This window comes from Corylus avellana, chromosome ca1 (genome assembly GCF_901000735.1).
Source record: "Corylus avellana chromosome ca1, CavTom2PMs-1.0".
Taxonomy (NCBI): domain Eukaryota; kingdom Viridiplantae; phylum Streptophyta; class Magnoliopsida; order Fagales; family Betulaceae; genus Corylus; species Corylus avellana.
The window spans coordinates 5,506,248-5,518,978 of record NC_081541.1 but is presented as its reverse complement, the minus strand read 5'-3'; the positions used below and the strand labels follow the sequence as shown (position 1 = coordinate 5,518,978).

The 12,731-nt window shown below is 36.1% G+C and overlaps 3 protein-coding genes across 3 annotated transcripts; all 3 read right to left on the bottom strand.

The window, feature by feature from the left end:
• Positions 1-2,912: 2,912 nt before the first annotated feature.
• On the bottom strand, positions 2,913-3,916 carry LOC132169638 (flocculation protein FLO11-like). Its single transcript, XM_059580652.1, has 2 exons — positions 3,331-3,916; positions 2,913-2,962 (listed from the first exon to the last, which is right to left on the bottom strand). Exons 1-2 carry the CDS (start codon positions 3,914-3,916, stop codon positions 2,913-2,915), a joined length of 636 nt encoding a protein of 211 aa, XP_059436635.1.
• Positions 3,917-7,785: 3,869 nt separating this feature from the next.
• Positions 7,786-8,800, bottom strand: LOC132175291 (uncharacterized). Its single transcript, XM_059587182.1, has 2 exons — positions 8,351-8,800; positions 7,786-7,879 (listed from the first exon to the last, which is right to left on the bottom strand). The coding sequence occupies exons 1-2, from the start codon at positions 8,766-8,768 to the stop codon at positions 7,818-7,820; spliced, it is 480 nt and encodes a 159-aa protein (XP_059443165.1). The 5' UTR covers positions 8,769-8,800; the 3' UTR covers positions 7,786-7,817.
• A 1,392-nt stretch (positions 8,801-10,192) lies between these two features.
• LOC132167322 (uncharacterized) lies at positions 10,193-12,591 on the bottom strand. The gene is made up of 3 exons (XM_059578262.1): positions 12,462-12,591; positions 10,786-11,064; positions 10,193-10,468 (listed from the first exon to the last, which is right to left on the bottom strand). Exons 2-3 carry the CDS (start codon positions 11,036-11,038, stop codon positions 10,434-10,436), a joined length of 288 nt encoding a protein of 95 aa, XP_059434245.1. The 5' UTR covers positions 11,039-11,064; positions 12,462-12,591; the 3' UTR covers positions 10,193-10,433.
• Between the last annotated feature and the right edge of the window lie 140 nt (positions 12,592-12,731).

The following is a 12,731-nucleotide window of genomic DNA, read 5'->3' as shown; positions in this document are numbered from 1 at the left end:
AGTTTAGTTAAGCCATTTTTAAATGTCTCTACATCCGATTAGCTATATTTCTATCTATTCTATTAAAATATTATTAAAAGCAATAAAAGTTTTGAGAAAAAGAGAACATGTGAGAGGAAAAATGGGAAAAGTTTTGGAAAAAAGAGAACATGCAGAGAAAAAGTAGGAAAATATTTGGGAAAATGAGAAAATAGGTGAGAGAAACAATAAAAAATAAAATAGCTCCCTTGAAAAGTGCTGTTACATTTAGCTTTTTTGTTAGCTCTTTCAATCAAATATCTATTTTACATTTTCTTTTGGATAATCCAATGTAGAGGGTTTTTTAAACATTTGAAGAGCCATTTTAGATAAAAGTAACATTTAGCTCTTCCATTGGGAATGCTCTAAGTCACGATTTTCAATAGACCCAAGTCATTATTTTGTGTAATTGGATAGAGCTTATGTATCCCTATGTCTTCATTCTCAAATCTTTTGTAGACTGTGTTAAATAGCTAATTAAGGAGCATAATTAATTAATTATGCTACAAAAATGATATATACCGTAAAATATTCTACCAAAGAGAAGGCTGCTACTCGATCCTCTCATGACGTTCAATTCAGAAATCACGTACTTCACACATTTTAATACAGAAGCTGTGATCTTGCACCAATCAATGAAAATAAATCCACGAAAAGTAGCAGATCTGCCAAAAGGTTTGAAGGGGTTTATATATATATATATATATATATATATATATATATGTTTTGTTAGTGAAAAAATGTGGGAGATTATAAGAAGTTGAATTTGTAAACAAATGGGCATTAATAGAAATTCAAGGAGGAATTAAAAAATCCAACTAATTGGAATTTAGTATTATGTACTGTTTGGAGTAGATGAGTTGCTCGTTCCATTTTTCATTTTTCTGGAGAAAGACGGAACATATATAGAAATCAATCTACTTTTAGCTTGCTACTACCACCAGCACCGTCCGATCCAAACATCGTACCAAAGTTCAAAAGGCTCCGATCCAAGTCCAAAATGGTCGTGCCAACACTCGGATTCTTGTCCTCTCTCTTCTCCGAAGAAGAATCTCGACTTTTCAAAGCCGAAGTTGCGCTTCCTTTCTCCGAATCAGATATTAGAGATTTCTCAACGGATTTGGAAGCTTCACCACCAGCACCGTTTGATCTAAACGCCAGAAAATTGTCAGACGTATCAATGGACGCGACCTCGTTCTCATTTCTTTGCATTGTCACCGGTTCAGGAGGGCGAGTGCCCACTTCGTCCTCCGCATCGAACCGGAAAGTTGGATTCATTCTAGAGAGAGAAAATAGCAGATTAGAGGGACAAAGATATATACCAAACAGCTAGACATATTCTACAGAGTTTCGAGTTAAAGCTATAATGAAAGAGAGACCTTTAATTTATTAGAGTTTGCAGCGAGAGAGAGAGAGAGAGAGAGAGAGTAGCAGATCGAGAAGGCTATTTATATGTGCGTGCGTACGTGGATTGTGCCAGCTAGGATTTCGAGAGAATCAGGAAGCATGGTAGTTTGTTGCAGTTTCAGTTTTGGCAGTCAGAGAGAATCAAGAAGTTTGAGTTGCAGTTTACAGTTTTGGTGGTTAAAGGAGAATTCAAGAAGTCTGAAAGTGCACATGACTTCAATGGGTTGGACTTTGGAGGGTAGACGACGCCCCTCTCTTATAGTGTGGCTTACTATATAAAGGAAAGTTTCATGCAATTGATAGAATATTGAATTCTCATGGTTATAAACTATTTTGAACTCTTAATCCTAGCTAGTTCTTTTTGGAGAGAAAGAAAAATAAATCCTAGCAAACCCCCACTTTGAATTCTCTTCCCTCCTCGCTAATAGAACTTAAACAAACTCTGATTATAATTATTTCTTATACTTCATACATTGGAGATTTCTCAATTCATTTAAATAGAGACATTCTTACATGTGTATTAAATAACAATTAAATCAAATCAAATTAATTGAAACTATTCATTTTCTGCAACTGTTAGATCCTGAAGTAGAATGGACTTTGGTTACAGTTGAAACGGAGGAAAGTGTAATAGACTTTGGACTTTTATGTAGTCTTCGATCTTATCCTTTAATAATTATGTTCTAATACTTACATCACACGATTTCGAGAAGCCCCAAACAACAATTTTTCATCATGTAACCGCTTAATTTGTGCGCCACTTTGAGAATACCGGGTTATTTGTTTGACTAGCTAATTTCCTAACTTTTGAATGTTTTTCTACACTGTTTTATTTCATTTTGGGTCTGTTTTGGGAAACCCACCCCTTTTTCGATTTTTGGTTCCCCCACTTTCTCTTCCTTTCGGATCAAGAGTGGTCTGTAACCATTTTCCTTATTCAATTAGAAAAAACACAAAAACAAATTTTCATCAAGTTTTCGCAAGCCTTAATTACATAAGTTTTTTATATTTTTCAAATTCTAATCAATATTTGATGCAAGTCGATGTTGTAGTAAATCATAGAGAAATGTTTGGTTTATTCTCTTACATATCTCTTATTCATTTTTATATAAGACATGCGCAAATTTACCATTGAATTTGTACATATAAGTCTTGTAGATTCAATATTGGTGACTTAAAAAACCCAAACACATCTCTAAATCATATATTTTGCATGAAAATTGTTTATACAACTACTCTCATGCATAATACATCGATAATATACTCATCTTTTAACGGTCCTCTTCTTAGCCTTAATCGTTAAAAGATAAGAAGAAAGGGTATAGCTAACAGAAACAAATCTTTTTTCACTGAATATTGCACAAAGAAATCAACTCCTCAAAACGATCCGTCTCCTTAGAACAAACTTTAGAACTGCAAAATGTGTGCAACATAATTAAATGCTAAGACCTACAAATCTTTAGCACTAAAACTATTTTCAGCTTTCTTTAATTTACAGCCCTTGATATCATCAATCGTCCAAAAGATCCTCCATTCTCTGCAATAGAAGAGCAAAGATATGTTGAAAATCCAAGAAATTTAGATTATTTTTTTCTTGGATCCATTGCTACAACTGTCCTCGCCGGCCTTTTCATTCACCTCATGGAGCTCCGGTAAAACTGTTAAATCATCAAAAAAAAAAAAAAAAAAAAAAAAAACATTAGAACTGATTATTATGAGAGAAATTCTTGTTATGGGTCGCCAAGAAAAATTATATAAATTGTTGCGGTGTGAAAAAAATACAGGGGACTTGAGAATCTGATCATTTTTAGCCTAATTAATAAATTTACGCACAATACTAATTAATCGAAAAAATAGTTTAATAATAATAATAACCTAAAAAAAAAAAAATCAGAAAAGGTTTACCAGGAATTGGGTAGGGACTAGTAGCAAGGGTTTTACAGTGATCTTCGTTATCAGACCCAAACAGATCTTTCTCTTCTTCGTCCCCGAAATACCCTCCTCCATTGTTGTTCTCCACTTCTTCATTATTCTTGGGCCCAGCCACGGTGTCATTGTTGTTTTCCTTCGATTGGGAACACTCTCCTTTCTCCAAATTAGAAACTTCACATTTCACAAGCGGACTTGGAAGACTCGTTGAATCAGATATTAGAGATTCCTCATCGGATTCACAAGCTTCAACCGCGTTCTTATTTCTCTCCGTTATGACGAGTGCCGCCTCTTGAGTAAGATTAGTCTCCGTCGTGACCGGTGCCGGCTGTGAAGGAAGATTAGTCTCAGTCGTGGCCGATGCCGGCTCTGGAGGAAGATTACTCTCTGTCATTGTGGCTGATGTTGGCTCTTGAGGAAGCTCTGGTGTGGCCGGTACCCGCTCTTGAGGCTGAGAGGCCTCTAAGTCTTCTTCCTCTGTAGAGGACGATTCCGGCTCTTGAGGCGGAGAGTCTTCCTCCGATGAGGAGGTAGGTGGAAGTATAATTAATCTTATACACATTCTAGGGAGAGATACATTTAGACTTAGAAGCGAGAGATAGGGAGAAGTTGTCAGCGAGAGAGTCTGTAGCAGCTGAGATTTCCAAAGAATCGGGAAGTATTAGTTTGTTGCCGTTTCAGTTTTGGCGGTTGGGGAGAGAACTCAACAGGTCTGAGTTGCAGTTTACAGTTAGTTTAATTTGGCGGTTGTAGAGAAAATTCAACAAGTCTGAGCATGCAAATTGCAAGTGTGGTGAATTAGGCTTTTTTTTTTTTTTTTTTTTTTGGGTATTTACGAAGATGGCACTGATCTATTCGCATCTTTTAATTGGAGCATTAATTTATTCTTCGCACCAATTTTATCAAACCTACTTCACATTATTGATGTGGCATATAAGTTGAACGGCTACTTCAACAAACAGAACTTTTTACATTCATTTAGTTGATGGATAGTTAACTGTGTGAAGTGCTTGTAATAAAATAATTGTGAAGTATTGCATCACATATCAATCAATCATTTAAGGGGAAATGAGTGATATTTCTTAAAAAACCTTCTTCTTAAAAAAATATTGAAATAGTAAACCAGCGTGAGACACTGTACACTCACGTGTGTAATATCACCGCTTTATATATAGAGAGAGACTGTGGGAGAGAAGGCTATTTATAGGCCTCGTGGATAGGGTTGCCAGCCAGGTGGGATGGTAGTTTAATTTGTTTGCAGTTTCAGTTTTGGCAGTTAAGAACTTTGACTTTTGTAGTCTACAGTTTTGGTAGTTGGTTGGAGAGGAAATTGATCAAGAAGTCTTAGCGTGCAACTTAATTTGGTGAATTAGGTAAGTATTTATTCTTAGTTTTTTGTTTTTGTAAGTAAGTATTTATTGTTAGTTAATTACGAAGATGCTTCCACTAGTCGGATTGACTCGATCTGTATTCTTTTTTACGATTATATATCCTATATATATAAAGTATATATACACAAAAGAGCCAAATTATATATATATATATTCTAATAGGAGATGATCCCATGCATACGCATAAATAGTGTACGTACGTATGTGTGTAACCATGGTGAATTGCATGTAACGGTGAGCGTGTGGGTGTACGGTAGGCGTGAAAATTTGGTAGTGAGGAAAGGTTAGTTAGGGGTGATCGGTTTGTTTTTGTTAGATTTTATGTTAGCAAATTAAGTGTCAAAACTAGTTTAGTTGCTCGTCTTGGTTTGAGTTGTCTAGTTGATTCTTAAGTTGGAGCCAAAAGCTAGGTGAAAACGATAGAAGTCCGCTCACAACCACGGTTGAATAATGTTCGAACATATATGATGGTCATTGATCTAGATCTGAGACACTTGGTCGTAATGACAACGATTGATAAAATTATGAAACCCTAGCACATGTTCGGATGTGTCATTAGTCCGCTTGAATGCCGCGGCCTCAATATTGTATTTTCTTAAAAAAATTGAGCCTAAAACTTCTGTTTTCCCAAGGTCTATACAAGCATCATAATTAAGTCACGATTTTGAATAGACCCAAGCCATTATTTTTGGATAGAGCTTTTGTATCCCTATCTCTTCATTCTCAAATCTTTTGTAGACTGTGTTAAATTAAATAGCTAATTAAGGAGCATAATTATATATGTTACAAAAATGATATAGACCGTAAAATATTCTACCAAAGAGAAGGCTGCTACTCGATCCTCTCATGACGTTCAATTCAGAAATCACGTACTTCACACATTTTAATACACAAGCTGTGATCTTGCACCAATCAATGAAAATATATAAATCCACGAAAAGTAGCAGATCTGCCAAAAGGTTTGAAGGGGTTTATATATATATATATATATATATATATATGTTTTGTTAGTGAAAAAATGTGGGAGATTATAAGAAGTTGAATTTGTAAACAAATGGGCATTAATAGAAATTCGAGGAGGAATTAAAAAATCTAACTAATTGGAATTTAGTATTATGTACTGTTTGGAGTAGATGAGTTGCTCGTTCCATTTTTCATTTTTCTGGAGAAAGACAGAAGATAGAAATCAATCTACTTTTAGCTTGCTACTCCCACCAGCATGCGCACCGTCCGATCCAAACATCGTACCAAAGTTCAAAAGGCTCAGATCCAAGTCCAAAATGGTCGTGCCAACACTCGGATTCTTGTCCTCTCTCTTCTCCGAAGAAGAATCTCGACTTTTCAAAGCCGAAGTGGCGCTTCCTTTCTCCGAATCAGATATTAGAGATTTCTCAACGGATTTGGAAGCTTCACCACCAGCACCGTTTGATCTAAACGCCTGAAAATTGTCAGACGTATCAATGGACACGGCCACGTTCTCATTTCTTTGCATTGTCACCGGTTCTGGAGGCCGAGTGCCCACTTCTTCCTCCGCATCGAACCGGAAAGTTGGATTCATTCTAGAGAGAGAAAATAGAAGATTAGAGGGACAAAGATACCAAACAGACATATTCTACTGAGTTTCTAGTTAAAGCTATAATGAAAGAGAGACCTTTAATTTATTAGAGTTTGCAGCGAGAGAGAGGGAGAGAGTGGCTCCGTGCAGATTGGAGAGAGAAAATTCACGGCGAGAGTGTCCGTACAGTTTACAGGAAGAAATTCGCAGCGATGAGAGAGGGAGAGAGAGAAGGCTATTTATATGTGCGTGCGTACGTGGATTGTGCCAGCTAGGATTTTAAGAGAATCAGGAAGCATGGTAGTTTGTTGCAGTTTCAGTTTTGGCAGTCAGGGAGAATCAAGAAGTATGAGTTGCAGTTTACAGTTTTGGCAGTTAAAGGAGAATTCAAGAAGTCTGAAAGTGCACACTTCAGTGGCTTGGAGGGTAGACGACACCCCTCTCTTATAGTGTGGCTTACTATATAAAGGAAAGTCTCATGCAATTTATAGAATATTGAATTCTCATGGTTATAAACTATTTTGAACTCTTAATCCTAGCTAGTTCTTTTTGGAGAGAAAGAAAAATAAATTCTGGCAAACCCCTACTTTGAAATCTCTTTGCTCCTGACATCACACGATCTCGAGAAACCCCGAACAATAATTTTTCATCATGTAACCGCTTCGTGTTGCCCTTTGAGATGACCGAGTTACTTGTTTGACCAATTTCTTAACTTTTGAATGGTTTTATACACTAAAGATATTTTGTTTTGGGTCTATTGTTGGAGAACTCACCCCTTTTTCAGTTTTTGGTTTCCCAGCCCACTGTTTCTTCCTTTCGAATCAAGAGTGGTATGTAATCATTTTCCTTATCCAATTAGAAAAAAAAAAAAAAAATCATCGATCAAGTTTTCGCAAGCCTTAATTACGTAAGTTTTTTTATATTTTTCAAATTCTATTCAATATTGTATGCTAGATGATGTTGTAGTTTTTGGTGTCCAATAAAACTATGTAAAATATATTCATCTTTTAAGTTTTTGTTTGATTGCATAAATCATTGAGAAATGTTTGGTTTCGTTCTCTTACATATCTCTTGTTCATTTCCATATAAGAGATGTACAAATCTACTATTGAATCTATAAGACCTACATATAAGTCTCGTAGATTCAATGTGACTTTAAAAAATCAAACACATCTCTAAATCATATATTTTGCATGAAAAATTTGTTTATACAACTACTCTCATATGTGCATAATATATACATCGATAATACTCATCTTTTAACGGTCTTTCTTAGCCTTTTTCACTGAATATTGCACAAAGAAATCAAGTCCTCAAAACGATCAGTCTCTTTAGAACAAACTTTAGAACAGAGATGCAAAATGTGTGCAACATAATTAATGCTAAGACCTACAAATCTTTAGCACTAAAACTACTTTCAGCTTTCTTTAATTTACAGCCCTTGGTATCATCAAGTAATCGTCCAAAAGATACTCCATTCTCTGCAATAGAAGAGCAAAAATAGGTTGGATCCATTGCTACGAGTGTCCACGCCGGCCTCTTTCATTCACCTCATAGAACCCCGGTAAAAATGTTAAATCTGTCACAAAATAAAATAATTTTATTTAATTACTTAATTATATGTCTAACATGCCCCTTATGTGAGCCCAATTAAACCACTTATGCCAGTCAATTAATTAGTATCGAAAATGATTTAATTAAGTCCGTAAAATGTTACAATTACATAGAGAAGGCTGCTAAATAAGTTAGACCGAGAGGGGGAAAAAAAAAAAAAAACAGAGGTAGGACTAACTCTCCTTCATAAAACATTAAAACTGTTCATTATGAGATAAATTTTGGTTAATTATGGGTCGCCAAGAAAAATTATATAAATTGTTGCAGTGTGAAAAAAAAAAAAAAAAAAATACAGGGGAATTGAAAATCCGATCTTTTTTAGCCTAATTAATGAATTTACGCACAATACTAATTAATCGAAAAAATAATTTAATAATAATAATAACCTAAAAAAGCGTATTAAAAAGAAGAAAAAAAAAAATCAGAAAAGGTTTACCAGGAATTGGTTTGGGACTAGTAGCAAGGGCAATACAGTAACCTTCGTCATCAGACCCAAACGGTTCTTTCTGATCTTCTTCGTCCTCGAAATAGCCTCCATTGTTTTTTTCGATGAATAAATACGCTCCATTGTTGTTCTCCACTTCTTCACTATTCTTGGGCACAGCCATGGCGTCATTGTTGTTTTCCTTCGATTGGGAACGACATTCCCCTTTCTCCAAATTAGAAGCTTCACATTTCACAAGCGGACTTCGAAGACTCGCTGAATCAGATGTTAGAGATTCCTCATCGGATTCCCAAGCTTCAACCACGTTCTTATTTCTCTCCATTATGACCAGTGCCGCCTCTTTAGAAAGATTAGTCTCCGTCGTGGCCGGTGCCGGAGCCAGCTCTGGAGGAAGATTACCCTCTGTCATTGTGGCTGATGGCTGGCTCTTGAGGAAGTCTGTTGTGGCCGGTACCCACTCCTGAGGCGGAGAGGCCTCTAAGTCTTCTTCCTCCGTAGAGGACGATTCCGGCTCTTGAGGGGGAGAGTCTTCCTCCAATGAGGAGGTAGGTGGAAGTATAAGTAATCTCCTACAGCGAGAGATGGGAGAAGTTGTCAGCGAGAGTTTCTGTAGCAGCTGAGATTTCCAGAGAATCGGGAAGTATAAGTTTGTTGCCGTTTTATTTTTGGCGGTTGGGGAGAGAACTCAACAGGTCTTTGAGTTGCAGTTTACATTTAGTTTTGGCGGTTGTGGAAATTGCAATAGTAAAGTTAGGGACTATTTTTTTATTCTTCTAAAATTGATGTGATTTTTAAAATTACTATTTGATCAAAATTCAAATATAATTCATCGAAAATTTAATGGTGATTTTAAAAGCCACGCTTTAGGAATTAGAAGGATAAAAAATAGTCCATAACATTAGTCAATTACAATTGTGATGAATTAGGCATTTATTTTTTGGGTATTTACGAAGATGCCACCGATGTATTCGCACCAACTTCACATTGTTGATGTGGCGTAAGTTGAACCGCTACTTCAACAAACAAAACTCTTTACATTCATTTAACTAAGGACACCCTAACTTTTTGAAGTGAGTGTAATAAAATAAATGTGAAATATAGTATTACTTATCAATCAATCATTCTAGGGGAAATGCATGATATTTCTGAAAGTATTTTCCTCTTAAATATAACATTATTGTTGCCAAAAAGTAGAATAGGGGGGCAGAAATCAATTCAAATTTGCCTTAATTTGAAGTAAAATAAAAACGACTCAATTAATCAATCAGAATGGACTACTTGTATTATTACTATTATTATTTTTTAAATCAACTTATCTTATCTGTATGTTTAGTACACAAAATAAAACCTAAAATATGGTATAGTTATTGGATTAGTGGGTTGCAGCTTATTTTGCAGGACATCTATTCAAGGGAATAAGATTGCTTGGAATTCTCTGAGAGAGGGGGTCTCGGGCCCAAAGTGCCTTGGGCAAGTGAGCCCCACACCCTAGACTGTCGAGACCTACCAAGTACCCTGAATCTCACACTCTCATCTCTCATTCCATGCTCGAATTCGCTAGAAGCGAGCAAAGAATTCTAGGGGATCGGGATCCCTATTCAAATATGGGTAAATTTTACATTGTTGTCAACCTATTACAACCTCCTTTTTTTCAGGCCTGACCAACTGTATGCAAAATAGAACACAAAGCACCAACATATGAGTAAGGAATATAATTATATATATCCATACGATATTCCACTATAGAGAAGGTTATTAAGTTAGACCATGAGAGGAAGAGTTGCTGACCAATAAATTATTCTCACTTAATGCACAAAGAAATAAAGCCCCCAAAACAATCAAGGAAAACCTGTAATTCAATTTTCCAAATTTCAATCAAGCTTCAAGGTGAATAAATGGACAAACTTAGGAGATAGAAAGTGTGTAAAATATAAATGCTCAGACCAACTCTTTAGCACTAAAACCACACTCAGCTTTCTTTACAGCCGTCGTATCATTAAGTAACCCTACAAAAGTAGAAGAAATTAAAAAGAAAAGATGGTCTAGAGGGGACTCTTGGAATGCTATCCAGGCTCTACTTGTCGAACTCCCATATGACGCCTCCATCCTCTACAATATAAGAACAATGAAATTCTAAGCAATACAATGCGAAGATTAACAAAGAACAAATATAGCAGATCATATCACCATTCTTATAGTAGGAATATGTCTCTATTTGTTACAAAGTTCAGAAGAAGACTGTAATTCTAAGCAATACAATGTGAAGATTAACACCACCTGTCATCTTTTCTTTTTCTACTTTCTTATTTCTCAAAATTTCAACTTAGCATTTATGAACTACCAAATGCAGCAATACCCTCTTACTAGTTCTCAACAGATTGGTGTCTAATGCTAGAAATGCAGAGAATAATAAGTCAGGGGCATACCTTTGACTTTCTTGTTTATCCAGATCTCCAACAGCATACCGGCACCAACTCCACCCGCAATACATGCTCCATAGAAGGCAATGGCAGATGGTAGGGACCTTCGAGGAAGGAAATAGCATTCTGGAATCTGTCTGATCTTTTTTGGCAGCCGCTTCTTTATAACTGGTTTAGCACCAGGATCCTTCTGTATGTCACTACCAACGGCTTTCCAGTCAACCCCTTTGAACGGGTCTTTTGCCTCTTCAGTTCCCATGGTAACCAGTAGTTTGCCTTTCAAGTCTGCAAAACCAAAGCCATAAAATCATATGTGAAGTCCAGAAACAGAGGTGGGATAGAAACACAGCATAAAAAGAACCAGAGATTATGACAGTGACAAAAGAAACTCAAAGTTAACATTCACACACAAATGGGCAGGTGCTGGCAGCATATTTGCCCAATAACAGCAACTTTTTAAGGCAATAACTGTAATAGATGAAGGATTTCTTTTTGGATAAGTGTTAAAATATAATTAAATGGTCAAATTCATTATTTCCTATTAGTTTAAACTTTTGCGAAAAACAATGATTTAAGATGATACAAGAGGTGTAATAGCTGAAAATTTTCTTTTCAAAAAATTGTTAGAATGTTAATTAAAGGGTTAAATTTACCATTTCCTATCAATTTTAGGACAAATATTGATTTAATATGGAATAAGAGTAGTAGTCATGAGTTCAAACCCTGACTCTATAATGTATCTCCTATTTCAATTAAATATACCATGTAATCTATGGTTCCACACATGAAGGAGAGTAATATAATACCGATTAAATGATTAAACTCACAAATTTCTATCAACTTCAACTTTTAGGACAATTGGTAATCTAACAATAAGTAACAAATTTTATTAGAAAAGCACAAGAAGTTGTGCCACCCTAGTATATAGGAAGCATCCAAGAGTACTAAAAAAAAAATAATGAAAATTAAGATTTGAAGTTTAGCAACTCCACAAGATCAAAGGGAGCGCCGGCAACTCTTGTATTACGCTTCGGGAGGGTGGTTTGCAATCCAATCATATAGCTTCACAGCCGAAATTGAACTTTCATATCCCTCAAACATACCAATTTTTTTCCTCTCCAAATTCACAACATCTAAGCCAATGGTGTGCATCACACCAAATTATGCTAATAGCAGAAGGAACTTATAATCTAATTTACTGTCATTCTTTTCATGAATGAAATGCATTCTACGGAAGGTCATAGACATTTTAATTTTACCGTGAAAAAGTACCTAAAATTAATCTCTCAAGGCCATGGCACCACAATAAAGATTTAGCATCTAACACATCAGTTGAGCCAAAAAGCAAACCATAAAGATATAGCATGAGCTCCTGCGGTGCGGGAAAGCAGAACCCGCGAAACGTAGAAAACAAAGAGGGAAATGGGAAGGGCTTAATGAACTATGATTCACACCCCCAAAGGTAATTTCAGAACCCCTAAAACGTAAGAGCAAACCCTTCAAACACAATCTTCTGTTGATTTTTCAGCAATCAAATGGAGCATGGACTATAAATATCCCAAAAACCATAAACCCAATAACCAACTAACTGGGGTAATGTTGGATAGCACAGAGATTTCGTTATTATACCAATTAAATGTAAGCACAAACAAGCTCAAAATAATCAAGAACGTTGAATTTACCTTAGATTTTGAAGTAACGCTAATTTTCTAAAACTCCGGCGTCCTAGCCGGTAAGAGGGTAGCCGGATGGAGGTTAGTGGTAGCTCGAAGTGGCGGCTTGTGGTGAGCGTCCCCCACTGGCTTTACTGAATTTTTTTTGCCCAGAGTACTGAAACACTTTGTAAGGCTTATACAATTAAATGGGCTGAGCTGAGCTGAGCATGGTCCAAGTTAAGTCAGCTAAGTCCAGTCAGCTCGGCCCGTGCTGAACTTTGGGCTATAGATCCTGAG